The following is a 13734-nucleotide window of genomic DNA, read 5'->3' on the forward strand; positions in this document are numbered from 1 at the left end:
ATGTCCTAACACCAGGCCACTTTCAGCTGAGAATGTCTCACCCACCTCATAGGCTAGGCTCAGGAAGATGGCTTCTAATTGTAAAGTAGGTGATGTTAGTGTTATTAAATCACACTCTACCAATCGCACAAAGGATAATGACAATAAAATCCATGATTGTACTGATTCACCACAAGACATCAGTTAGGTTAGAGCAAATGTCAGGGGAAAACTGTTAAATGTTTAACAATGGCAACAAGAATGATGATAACCAGCCAGTGCAGCCTGGGAATGTGAGACAGCCTTCAATACAGATGACCAGGATGATGTGCCAGTGAGCATGTGAGCAATTTGAGGATTTTCTTTTGTTAACACTGAAAGTAAATCAGAGGTCGATCAATAAAGAGGGTGTTGGGGAATCTTGACTTTGGATGAGAGTGTAAATCAAGCAGTATCAATTCAGCTGCCTGTTTCCATCTCTCCCCATTCCAAATTTTCATTTATTGTTCCGGCCAATTTATCTTTTAACCAACATCACTAAACAGTCAAATTACCTGCTCATTTATCACACTGCTAATTGTGGGAGCTTGCTATGCATAAATTGGCTGCTACCTTTCCTACATTGTAATAGTGGCCACACTTCAAAAGTAGTTAATTGGCCATAAAGCACTTTGGGACGTCCAAACATATCGGAGAGGTACAATGTAAACACAAGAATGTCTTTTTATTTATTTTTGTTGAAGTTATTGAGAAAATTTAGAGAGATCTATACCCGCTAGCTGGTCTGAAATCACCCAGTTCTGTCACTCAGTGTCAAAATGACTAAAGGGAAATCATGAATCTTGGGCCAGGCCCGGTTCACACTGGATGTGCACACATGAGCTTTTCAAGCAGGGAGTCACTGGACAGTAAACAGGGACAGGAACCCTGGATGACCTTCCTCCATTCAAAGCCAAGGCACTGAGGCTAATTATAATGATTCAGTGATCATTCAGCTGAGGATCGAATTGTGGAGAGGCTGGAGAAGCTGGGGTTGTTCTCCTTAGACCGCGCAAGGTTAAGAGGAGATTTAATGGAGGTGTTCAAAATCATGGAAGCTTTTGCTGGATAAAATAAGGAGAAACTGTTTCCACTGGCAGGAGGGTCGCAGAGGACACAGATTTAAGATGATGGGCACAAGAGCCAGAGGAATAATCAGAATAATTCTTTTTACACAGTGAGTCTTTGCGATCTAGACTGCACTGCCTGAAAGGGCGGTGGAAGCAGATTCAACAGGAACCTTCAAAAGGGAATCAGATAAATACTTTAACCCAAACCCATATAGTGAAAACTGACCTCAGGGAGTTAATGGAAACAAATCTCACCAAATGAAACAGTCTCCCACTAAATCAGAGAGGCAGATGCCCAGGCTACCAGGTGGTATCAGTGCGGCAGATGTTCTACAGGAGAGGCTGATGCTCAACACAAGGAAAGTCTACACAACAGCAGATGTTCTTTCTATGTGAGAGGCAGACACTCGACACTGGGAAACAAACACCACAGGTCTTACTTTGAAATTCAATACTCTTTAAACTTTCAGCAACTGTCTGTACCATGGCTTTTTCTGCCTGTATTTGGGATAAAGACAACAGTCCATTAGCAAATCCTCAGTTGGTCCATCAACATTCACACCTGGGTGTAAGGGCCATACAATGGCCTCCTTCAGAATGAGGGAGGGAGGAGGTGTGGGGGTGATAGGGTATTAGGGAGGGGGTTACAATGGAGGGGAGGTGAAGCACCAGACAGAGAATAGTTACATTCCTCGTAGCCCTTGTCCAAGATGGAGGACAAGACATCATTCTTTTTGCAGAGTCCTTCCCAATATGCGGTGGACATGGTGTGGAGATCTGCAGTCTTGATGGAATCTGGATGAAATCAGCTCCAACAACAGTTCTCCCTTAAGAATCTCATAACAGGATATAAGCAGCTGGATCCAAAAACCACAATCCCACTGCCTAAAAACAAATCCCATGTGGAGAAATGACCTACCCCACTTCTGACTTTGTGATGGAGGGATGTTCACTGTTAATTGGACAATGTTCTGCACCATTCGCAACTCCTCAGATACTGAAGCAGTCCATGTCCAAATGCAGCAAGACCGGGACAATATCCAGGCTTGGGCTGACAAGTGGCAAGTACCATTCACGCCACACAAGTGTCAAGCAATGACCATCTCCAGCAAGAAAGAATCTAACCATCGCCCCCTGACGTTCAATAGCATTACCATCACTGAATCCCCCACTATCAACATCCTGGGCTTACCATTGACCAGAAACCAAACTGGACTAACCACGTGAACACTGTGACTACAAGAGCAGGTCAGAGGCTAGGAATCGTGCAGCATCCTGACTGCCCAAAGCCTGTCCACCATCTACAAAGCACAAGTCAGGAGTGGGATGGAATACAGCTATAAAGGAACTGCAGCCACCAGTCTGTGCATACTGTAAATCTCCACTGCCCCTACACATCCCCACCCCTCGCACGCACTCACTCTCTTACCTCAGTGTCATTGTGGTGAGCTCATCGGAGGGATGCATGATACGGCAGGTGGTAATAGTGTAGGTGGAGTGAGTGTCGGGCAGTCGGTTTGTGGATTGATACACTGAAACTAAAAGGAGGCAAATATTATTACACACCACGGGGTAACCATCTTATCCCGCTGCTACACAACTCCAGGAGCCAATGGCAGAAAGGGAGGTTTAGCACTAGGTGTGACATTTCCTAGGAGGAAAGGAAGACATGGGGTACAGAGGTAGAGAGAAGCCAAGGTTTGGCAGTGGAAAGCGTGGAGGAGGCTAGTGACTGACTTATGAAAAGCCTAGAGTTAAGCGATGGTGCATGAGTCCCAGTCACAGGGGACAAAGTGCTGGGTAACACTTAGGGAAAGGCAGAGAAAGTAAAAGATATACATTCACCATCAGGATCTCCGAGCAGGGACACGGTTTACTTTCCAGCATCTGTATTCAATCTAACAGAAAGTGAGGAGTGTGAGATATATCAGAGTGTTACAGTGAGGGGTGTGGGGTATATCAGAGTGTTACAGTGAGGGGTGTGGGGTATATCAGAGTGTTACAGTGAGGGGTGTGGGGTATATCAGAGTGTTACAGTGAGGGGTGTGGGGTATATCAGAGTGTTACAGTGAGGGGTGTGATGTATATCAGAGTGTTACAGTGAGGGGTGTGGGGTATATCAGTGTGTTGCAATGAGGAGTGTGGGATATATCAGAGTGTTACAGTGAGGGGTGTGGGGTATATCAGTGTGTTGCAATGAGGAGTGTGGGATATATCAGAGTGTTACAGTGAGGGGTGTGGGATATATCAGAGTGTTACAGTGAGGAGTGTGGGATATATCAGAGTGTTACAGTGAGGGGTGTGGGGTATATCAGAGTGTTACAGTGAGGGGTGTGGTGTATATCAGAGTGTTACAGTGAGGAGTGTGGGGTATATCAGAGTGTTACAGTGAGGGGTGTGGGGTATATCAAGGTGTTACAGTGAAGAGTGTGGGGTATATCAGAGTGTTACAGTGAGGGGTGTGGGGTATATCAAAGTGTTACAGTGAAGAGTGTGGGGTATATCAGAGAGTTACAGTGAGGGACATGGGGTATATCAGTGTGTTACAGTGAGAGGTGTGGGATATATCAGAGTGTTTCAGTGAGGGGTGTGGGGTATATCAGAGTGTTACAGTGAGGGGTGTGGGATATATCAGAGTGTTACAGTGAGGGGTGTGGGGTATATCAGAGTGTTACAGTGAGGGGTGTGGGGTATATCAGAGTGTTACAGTGAGGGGTGTGGGGTATATCAGAGTGTTACAGTGAGGAGTGTGGGGTATATCAGAGTGTTACAGTAAGGGTGTGGGGTATATCAGTGTGTTACAGTGAGGGGTGTGGGATATATCAGAGTGTTACAGTGAGAGGTGTGGGATATATCAGGGTGTTACAGTGATGGGTGTCAGGTATATCAGAGTGTTACAGTGAGGAGTATGGGGTTTATCAGTGTTACAGTGAGGGGTGTGGGGTATATCAGAGTGTTACAGTGAGGGGTGTGTGGTATATCAGTGTGTTGCAATGAGGAGTGTGGGATATATCAGAGTGTTACAGTGAGGGGTGTGGGGTATATCAGAGTGTTACAGTGAGAGGTGTGGGGTATATCGGTGTGCTACAGTGAGGGGTGAGGGATATATCAGAGAGTTACAGTGAGGGGTGTGGGGTATATCAGTGTGTTACAGTGAGGGGTGTGGGATATATCAGAGTGTTACAGTGAGAGGTGTGGGGTATATCAGTGTGCTACAGTGAGGGGTGTGGGATATATCAGAGAGTTACACTGAGGGGTGTGGGGTATATCAGAGTGTTACAGTAAGGGTGTGGGGTATATCAGAGTGTTACAGTGGGGGGTGAGATGTATATCAGTGTGCTACAGTGAGGGGTGGGGGTATATCAGAGAGCCAGATATCACAATCTCTGTGTGAATTCGAGTCTCGCTTACCATTGGGGTCTGGTTTGTTTTCTACAGCAGTTATGAGTTCCTGGAATGAAGCCAAGTCTGTTTCATCTTCTTCCAGGTCATTGAGGTTGTGAACTTCACCCGTGTCGATGTCCAGTTGCTGGAAATCTTTGGTAAGGACTCCAGGCCGTGGGTCCAGTATCCCTCCGAGATTTGGCTGAGCAAGTTGTTGCCATTGATAGAGAGTCACTGAACCTGAGACAGAGACAGGGGTCAGAAAATAGCAGACAGCACAGGAATCAAAACAGGGCAAGTGTGGAGAGGGAGGGAGTGTGTCAGAATGAGGAGACAGGCAAGAGATTGGGTGAGAAAGACAGAGAGAGAGAGAGAGTGAGGGGACAGAGAGAGAGGAGGGATAGAGAGAGAGAGAGAGAGAGAAAGAGGACTGAGAGAGAGAGAAAAGGAGAGAGAGAGAGAGACAGAGGGGCAGAGAGAGCGAGAGAGGGGACAGAGAAGGAGGGGCAGAGAGAGACAGAGAGAGAGGGGACAGAGAGAGACAAGGAGAGAGGGAGTGAGAGAGATGGGGGAGAGAAAGAAAGCTAGAGGCACAGGGTGAGACAGAAAGAGAAACAGAGGTACAGAGAGAGGGGAGGACAGAGAGCAAAAGGGAAAGACAGAGAGAGGGATCGAGAAACTGAGACAGAGGGAGACAAAAAGAGAGAAAAAGAGAGTTGGATTGAGGAAAAGAGAGAGGGTCTCAGGCGTAAATATTAGGTCAGTGTTGATGTTCAGGGGCCTCACCTTCCAACGGCTTCACAATCTTCAATTTATCAGGGCAGTTGGGGTGGGAGCTCACAGAAAAGGCAGAATATCCGGTTATCCCTGAGCTCCCGGAATAGTTGGTGCCTGTTGACAGGACACTCTCAGCTGGGGTGACTAACCCACTGGACAAGACCTCGTCACCGGTCAGGGTTTTCAGCTTCTGGTCCCGCTCCTGCTCAAAGAAAGTTTTATCGGATGAAGCCAGCTGCTTCTGAGACAGTCGCTGCAAAGCAGCATGTAAATCCCGACATCCAGGAGTACCCGGCGTTCCAGGCTTCCGGTCCACATCCTCCTCCCTGGAAAAAAAGGTTTTCACTGTCAGTCCGAGCAGGAAATGGAAATCCTTGGCAGGGGGTCCAGCACGACTGACTCCACTGGCTCCACAAGAAGTCATTCCTCACTTCCAGGACCTGCCACTGTCAGAGTCTATTCCACAAGGGAGGCTTCGCAGTCTGGCCCACCGCTGCCAGTACCTTACACACACGCACCTGCCCGTCAGGGTCACTCACTAGGGGAGGGTTCAGAGGAGATTCACTGGAATGGCACCAAGGATGAGGGACTTCAGTTAATGTGGAGAGACTGAGGCAGCTGATATTGTTCTCCTTAGAGCAGATTGAGAGGAGATTTCAAACAGCATGAACGTCTTTGATAGAATTAATAAGGAGAAACTGTTTCCACTGGCATGAGGACTGGATAAGCAGAGGGCAACAGGCTGAACATGATTAAGTGTGGGTGAGAATTTTTTCTTACACAGTGAGTTGTGACCTGGGATATGATGTCCAACAGCCAGTTGAAGCAGATTCAATAGTAACTTTCAAAAGTGAACTGGATAAATACTTGAAAAGGGAAAGCAAGATTATGGGTATCTAGCAGGGGAGTGGGGCTATTTGGATAAACTCCCTGAATCAGGAGGTTGTGGGGTCAAGTCTGAATTCAGAGAACTGAACACATAATCCAGGCTGACAAACCCTGTGCAGTTATGAGGGAATGCTGCACTGTTAGAGTGCTGTCTTTTGGATGAGACATTAAACTGAGGCCCCATCTGTCCACTCATAATCAATCCCATGACACTATTTCGAAGAAGAGTCAGGTGAGGGAGAGGGGTCCTGACCAATATTTATCTCTCAACCAACATCACTAAAAAAAGGACAGATTATCTGACCATTATCACTCTGCTCCTTGTGGGAGCTTGCTCTGCAGAAATTGGCTGCCACATTTTCTACATTACAACAGTGACTAAACTTCAAAAAACACTTAATTGTGTGTAAAGTGTTTTAGTTCATCTGGAGTTTGTGAAAGATGCTATATCACTGTATGCTTTTCTTTCAAAGAGCTGGTTCAGGTAGTTTGGGTTGAGCGGCCTCCTTCTGTGTTGTGAGGTTTTATAATATTATTGCAATTAGAAGGGATGCGTAGCAGAGGAGGTAAAATTCTTACGGAGTGTTCTCAGTCTCCAGGTTCAGTGACTGCAGTTTGTCATCCAATCCAAAACTTGAAGTATTCGACTCGTAGAAGCTGGTGTGAGGGGTACTGAAGCGGCTAGATCCAGATTGTCCTGTCGATGATGGACTGGAGCCTGGAATGTTCTGGGGGGACTGGGAGCGAGATTTCAGCCTCACTGTCTGGTTGACTGCCCGGACTGTCTCAAACACCCTTCGATTGTAGTTACTGAGGGAGGAAGCAAAGCGTTGTCAGACCTTCACCCTGAACGTGTGGGAATGGCAGCCTGTCTTAGTGGGTAACACTCTCACCTCTGAGTCAGAAAGTTGTGGTTTCATGTATCACTTCAGAACTTGAGCACTAAAAATCAAGGCTGACACTCCCAATACAGTACAATACTGAGGGAGCGCCACACTGTCAGAGGTACTGTCTTTCAGACGAGATGTTAAACCAAGGCCCTGCAGTCTCAGATGAATCTAAAAGATCTCTTGGCATGATTTTGAAGAAGAGCAGGGGAGTTCTCCTTGCTGTCTGACCAATATTCATCCCTCAACCAAAATTCTTAAAAACAGATTTTCTGGTCTTATTACTGCTATTTGTGGGAGTTTGCTGTGCACAAATTGGTTGCTGTGTTTCCCACATTACAACAGTGACTACATTTACAAAGTAGGTCATTGGCAGTAAAGGGCTTTGGGACATCCTGAGGCCATGAAAGGCACTATGGAAATGAAAATCTTTCTTTAAGAAAGATGAACGTCCTCCAGTCTAGTGGTGGGTTTGGCAGTAGTCTCTATAATGCTTCTTTTACAAGAACCTTATGCAAACACATACAATATCCATATCCCAGCAGTAATTGAGTGAGAACCCAAATTGTCTTTTCTCCCCAGCCAAATAATGGGGCCAAATTTGCCAAACCACAGCCCAAGATCAGCTAAACCAACAGAGACTTGAAACTTTCTTGAGCTGTGTTACACTGAGAGAGGGCTGTGTCCGTGTCACCAGGAGAGCTCACACTTAGTCATTGACGATATACTCAACCCTAAATGCTCAGAATGAAAACCTCAGCTCTTAAACTCCAGATCCAGGTAAATGCTCAGATCTACATTTATCAGACTTGTTGCTCTATGCCTAAGTGTCCATCTCCTACCTGTTCTCGTGCGATGCAGCAGTATCCACATATAAGCCTTTCCGCATTGTTCCTTCAATTTCAGCAGCCAGGGAGTCCTTCAATGGAAAAAATTTCACTTGTGACTGGAGACAGAAAGACAGTGGAGCCCCTAGCACCTTTCAAATGAACATCCCCATTCACTGTGCCCATGACAGAGGAAGCTTCAAAACCACTCGTGCTCAAGCTAAGAGGACTGCCTTTGGTTGGATGTGCCATCTTTCATACAAGATGTTAAACTGCGAGTCTGTCGTCTCAGGTGGATATAAAACATCCCACTGCTGCGATTTAAGAAGGACAGGGGAGTTCTCCCTAGTTAGCTAGCCAATATTTATCTCTTAACCAACATCACCATAAACAGATTATCTGCTCATTGCTCTTTGTGGGAGCTTGCTTTGTGCAAACTGGCTGCTGAGCTTCCAGTTACATCACTGACTACACTTCCATTGGCTATGAAGTTCCAGTTACATCACTGACTACACTTCCATTGGCTATGAAGTTCCAGTTACATCACTGACTACACTTCCATTGGCTATGAAGTTCCAGTTACATCACTGACTACACTTCCATTGGCTATGAAGTTCCAGTTACATCACTGACTACACTTCCATTGGCTATGAAGTTCCAATTACATTACTCTCTACACTTCTATTGGCTATGAAGTTCCAATTACATCACTCTCTACACTTCCATTGGCTATGAAGTTCCAATTACATCACTGACTACACTTCCATTGGCTATGAAGTTCCAATTACATCACTGACTACACTTCCATTGGCTATGAAGTTCCAATTACATCACTGACTACACTTCCATTGGCTATGAAGTTCCAATTACATCACTGACTATACTTCCATTGGCGATGAAGTTCTTTGTGCATCCTAAGATAGTGAAAGGTGCTATGGAAATTTATTTTCTTTCTTCCAGTTTCCCCTCTCCTCTCCTGAAGGTGCAGATTGTCTCTCGGTCAGGCCCCACAGGAACCTATGGCTCACCAATATCTCTACCCAAATGGCCGTTTTGCATGTATGAGTAACAATGGGCCATTGGAATGTGGGGGAATCACAGCCAAGAATAATCTCGTTATTACACACACTCACTCATGCACGCACACACACACACACACATGCACGTGCACACACACACACACGTGCACGCTCACACACACACACACACACACACACACACACAGTCACACACACAGGTGCACACACACACTCACTCATACGCACACACACACTCACACACACACACACACACACACACGCACGTGCACACACACACACACACACTCACTCACTGACATGCACACACACACACACACACACACACACACACACACACACACACACACACATTCTCTCACTCACTCATTCATTTTCCACTCTGGGCAGAGATCAGGAAAGCAAGTGCTATCTCTAACCCAGGGACACTACATTAGTTAAAAAAGCCCAGCCGAGTTCAGTTGCCAGTGTAGAGCAGGGATGGAACAAGATAACATCTATATATTTCAGCTCTTTCCTGGACTCGAACTCAAGTTCTGTCGAAGGGTCATGAGGACTCGAAACGTCAACTCTTTTCTTCTCCGCCGATGCTGCCAGACCTGCTGAGTTTTTCCAGGTAATTCTGTTTTTGTTTAAGATAACATCCTGCCCTGTTCTGTACTGAAATAAAACCTCTTTAAAAACAGAAAATGTCCCTGATTCATCAATGGACCAACTGCAACTGCAGAATGTTCCAACTGGACAGCAAGAAAAGGCCCTTGTCCCACAGGGCAGGACACTGACACAGCACTACCAGGTTTACATGTTGATTATAGGAAGGCTGGAGGCAGTGAAGGGAGACAGGGTGTGGGAGTCTGATTTCATTGTTTACCATGGGATAGACAGGCACCGTGTGGTAGCGGTTGATGGAGCTGTTGGGAGCGTTCTTATTCCGCAGATTCTTCACCTCCTCCTGTGCCTCGTGCAGCATCGCATCACACTGTGAATATTTCTCCCGCAGGTACTGCACCTACACAGCAACCCAATAAAACAAGCTCTGAGTCTCCAAATCAAACAGCCTGTTCACATTAGGAGCTGGGATTACTGTGACTGTGTTTGGGAGATAGATTAACATCAGTAGAGATACAGTCAGTAACACAGGGTGCAGGGGGAGAGGGGTTACTGAGTGACAGTGTGATGGAGCTGGATTAACATCAGTAGAGATACAGTCAGTAACACACGGCGCTGGGGGGAAAGGGGTTACTGAATGACAGTGTAGGGGAACTGGATTAACATCAGTAGATATACAGTCAGTAACACAGGGTGCAGGGGGGAAAGGGGTTACTGAGTGTCGGTATGAGGGAGCTGGATTAACATCAGTAGAGATACAGTCAGTAACACAGGGCGCTGGGGGGAGAGGGGTTACTGAATGACAGTGTGAGGGAGCTGGATTAACATCAGTAGAGATACAGTCAGTAACACAAGACGCTGCGGGGAGCGGGGTTAATGAGTAACAGTACGAGGGAACTGGATTAACATCAGCAGAGATACAGTCAGTAACATAGGGTGCAAGGTGGGGAGAGGGGCTACTGAGTGATAGTATGAGTCCATTACCCACCTCAGTCTTTAGTTGCTCCTGTATCTCTCTCGATGTGACAAGGTATTGAGTTAACTCTTCGTTTTCTGTAGTGCACTGATTTAAGAAAATAAACACATCTTAAATTGTTATAATTATGATGGATCGTTGAGCTGCGATATGAATGGTTGAATGTTGACATACCAGTTTGCATTTCTGCTGTAATTCCACTACCCGTGCGAGCAGGATACTGATCTCCTCTTGCTGCCGGACCGAGTCCTCCATCTTTCGTGCCAGCTCTTCAGAAACCACTGCCAGTTGATTATTACTTTCCCCTGTATCGTCATTCAATAAACCGCAAGATTAATGTAAAGAGAGAGTGGGGGCAAGATTAGAAATGTGGAAGCAACTTCCTCAACACATGAAAGGTAAACAGTCGATACTCAAGGGGTCTCCAGTTCAGATAAGGTTCCCTAAATTTCCTTGTTGTTCTGTGTCTGAGCATTAAGTGGACAGTTACGGCAGGAAATCCTCTGGTCACAAACAGATCACAACCGGAATAAAAACCATGCAGAGAAACTTGGGAAGCACACAGATGGGGAAACCTCTGTATTACAGCAACATGAACAGATTGACAATCAGTGTGAACAGGGCAGTATTTCTGCACTGCACAGGAACTCTGGAACATAGGTCACCTAATACACTCACCCTGCCACAGCCCCGAATCCTTCATTATCCAATTGAAAGACATTTGACCATCAAACACCTTGATCCTGTCTCTAATATTTTTGTAATAAACAGGAGGTGTTCAAAGAGAATGAAAAAAAACACAATTTTTTTAAAGCCTTTCTGATTTCTCTCCTGGGTTTGTCCAGTAATGTCCTGGAAATTAATCTTCAATTCCACCTTTATAATGGGATCTGTCCATGTAAACATGTCATGCTACAATCACACAATGCCCCCCTTGGATGGGATGAGTAATTACAACATTTACAGGTTTACAGACAATTTCCATAATAAATATGGGAACTTAGATGATGGAAAATATTTTGGTATTTTGGGAACCATTACATCCAATTTTGCTTCACATTGTTCTGGCCACAGCTGATGTTATGTGCTGAGCAAGCCAAGTCCCATAGGGAAACTTGTCTTACTGATCATAACCTTTTTTTTTGTATTTTGAAAATGAAGGAAAAACCAAAAGCATAGAATCCCAGTAACACTTTTAGGATTTTAAATTTAAAAGATTTATTAACAAGAAAAAAAACTTAAGCACACAAGATTAAAGTTACACAGTTACACAGTCGTAGAAAACATTCCTGAAAGAAACCCCACTTGGGCAGAACACATAAATAAACTATTTGGTAACAGCTCCCTTATAGATTTTAACCAAAAAAATCCAGTAATATTACTCAAGGCAATAACTACTGTCATTTTAGGAAAGGTATACCACACATCTTCTCAATCTCTTCCACTCTGCTGTGGAAATCCCAGAAAAGTTCAGAAACAGACTGTTTTCTGAAAACAAAGAACTCTCTAGCTTGAAACTGGATGGCTATTTCAAATTCACAATTTTTCTCAGCACAGAGCTGGTCTCAGGACGCAGCTTTCCTTAAATATCCTTTTTCCCTTTCATTTTCGATTCCATTGTCCTAAGCATCTCTTTGAACTCAACTTTTCCAAAATATAAAAATCTTTCATGTTTTCCCATGGCCTCCACTTTCAGTTCAATTTTTTTTTATATTTGTTCATGGGATGTGGGCTTTGCTGGCTGGGCCAGCATTTATTGCCCATCCCTAATTGCCCTTGAGGACTGAGTGGCTTGCTAGGCCATTTCAGGGGGCATTTAAGGATCAACCACATTACTGTGGGTCTGGAGTCACACGTGGGCCAGACCAGGTAAGGTCAGCACATTTCCTTCCCCAAAGGACATTAGTGAACCAGATGGATTTTTACGACAATCAACAATGATTTCATGGTCATCATTAGACTTTTAATTCCAGGTTTTCTATTGAATTCAAATTCCACCATCTGCCTTGGCAGGGTTTGAACCCGAATGCCCAGAGCATTACCCTGGGTCTCTGGAGTACTAGTCCAGTGAAAATAACACTACACCATCGCCTCCCCATTAATAAAATTTAATAACCTTCCCCTGTTTACTTATGAAACTTTTCTAAGTTGTAAAAGACTCTTGTCACTTCTAAACTCCCTTTGAAATTTAACAGCTGAAAAATCAAATCCCTACATATCACCTAATGCAAATTTAAAAATCCAACCTATTTACTCACACATTCAATTTCATAGTCTTTCATTACAATTGCATTCATCTAGCACCCTTACCTTTCATCTCTCAGTCCCCATAGACAAACCCTCTATGAACCTTCCCCCAATTTAATTACCCATGAGGGAGGCGGTACTGGTAATCCAAAGACCTAGGGTAATGCTCTGGGGGCCCAGGTTCGAATTGGGTTCAAAGATGGTGGAACTTGAACTCAATAAATATTTGGAATTAAAAGTCTAATGGTGACCAAGAAACCATTGTCGATTGTTATAAAAACCCACCTGGTTCACTAATGTCCTTTGGAGAAGGAAACCTGCTGCCCTCACCTGGTCTGGCCTACATGTGACTCCAGACCCACACCAATGTGGCTGATTGTGAACAAGGGCAATTAGGGATGGGCAATAAATGCTGGCCTAGCCAGCGAAGCCCACAACCCACACAAATGAAAGAAAAAAAAGGACACACACACACACACACACACACACACACACACACACACACACACACACACACACAGCATTCTTTACAGGATATCGCCATATTCCCCAAAATATTAAAACAGATAACATCCATCTTCACAACATAAACAGATAAAGAGCAGATAATCTACCATGAGGCATTAATATTGAAAGGACACTGGGTTAACTCCCCTGCATTTGTTTGAAATAGTGGATGTGGGATCTTTTACATCCACCTCAGAGGCCAGATTGGTCCTTGGTTTAACGTCACATCTGAAAATCCGACAGTGTAGCATTCCCTCGGTACTGCTCTAACAGAGAAATGATACATGGACGACAATCACTGAATCGCAGTGAGCCATTGTGTTTACAGAGCTGGGCTACCACAAGTTGCACATTCAGAGAATCAAAGAATGATACAGCATTGAAGAAGGCCATTTGGATCCTTGGAAAGAGCTATCCAATTAGTTCCACTCCCCTGCTCCTTCCCCATGTCCCTCAAATATTTCCCCTTCAATTTTTATCCATTTCCCCTTTGAAAGCTATTATTGA

General features: G+C 44.8%; 1 protein-coding gene across 1 annotated transcript in view; it reads right to left on the reverse strand.

Moving 5' to 3' along the window:
• The window catches only part of LOC121269106 (trafficking kinesin-binding protein 1-like), a gene marked incomplete at its 5' end in the record, with an annotated part of 70245 nt that overhangs the window by 2807 nt on the left and 53704 nt on the right, over positions 1-13734 (reverse strand). The window contains 8 exons of the mRNA XM_041173570.1: positions 2518-2626; positions 4500-4712; positions 5259-5575; positions 6717-6947; positions 7867-7943; positions 9760-9897; positions 10486-10560; positions 10648-10778. Coding sequence (XP_041029504.1) covers positions 2518-2626; positions 4500-4712; positions 5259-5575; positions 6717-6947; positions 7867-7943; positions 9760-9897; positions 10486-10560; positions 10648-10778 — 1291 coding nt within the window. The remainder of the gene's footprint in view (positions 1-2517; positions 2627-4499; positions 4713-5258; positions 5576-6716; positions 6948-7866; positions 7944-9759; positions 9898-10485; positions 10561-10647; positions 10779-13734) is intronic.

This window comes from Carcharodon carcharias, chromosome 23 (genome assembly GCF_017639515.1).
Source record: "Carcharodon carcharias isolate sCarCar2 chromosome 23, sCarCar2.pri, whole genome shotgun sequence".
NCBI lineage: Eukaryota > Metazoa > Chordata > Chondrichthyes > Lamniformes > Lamnidae > Carcharodon > Carcharodon carcharias.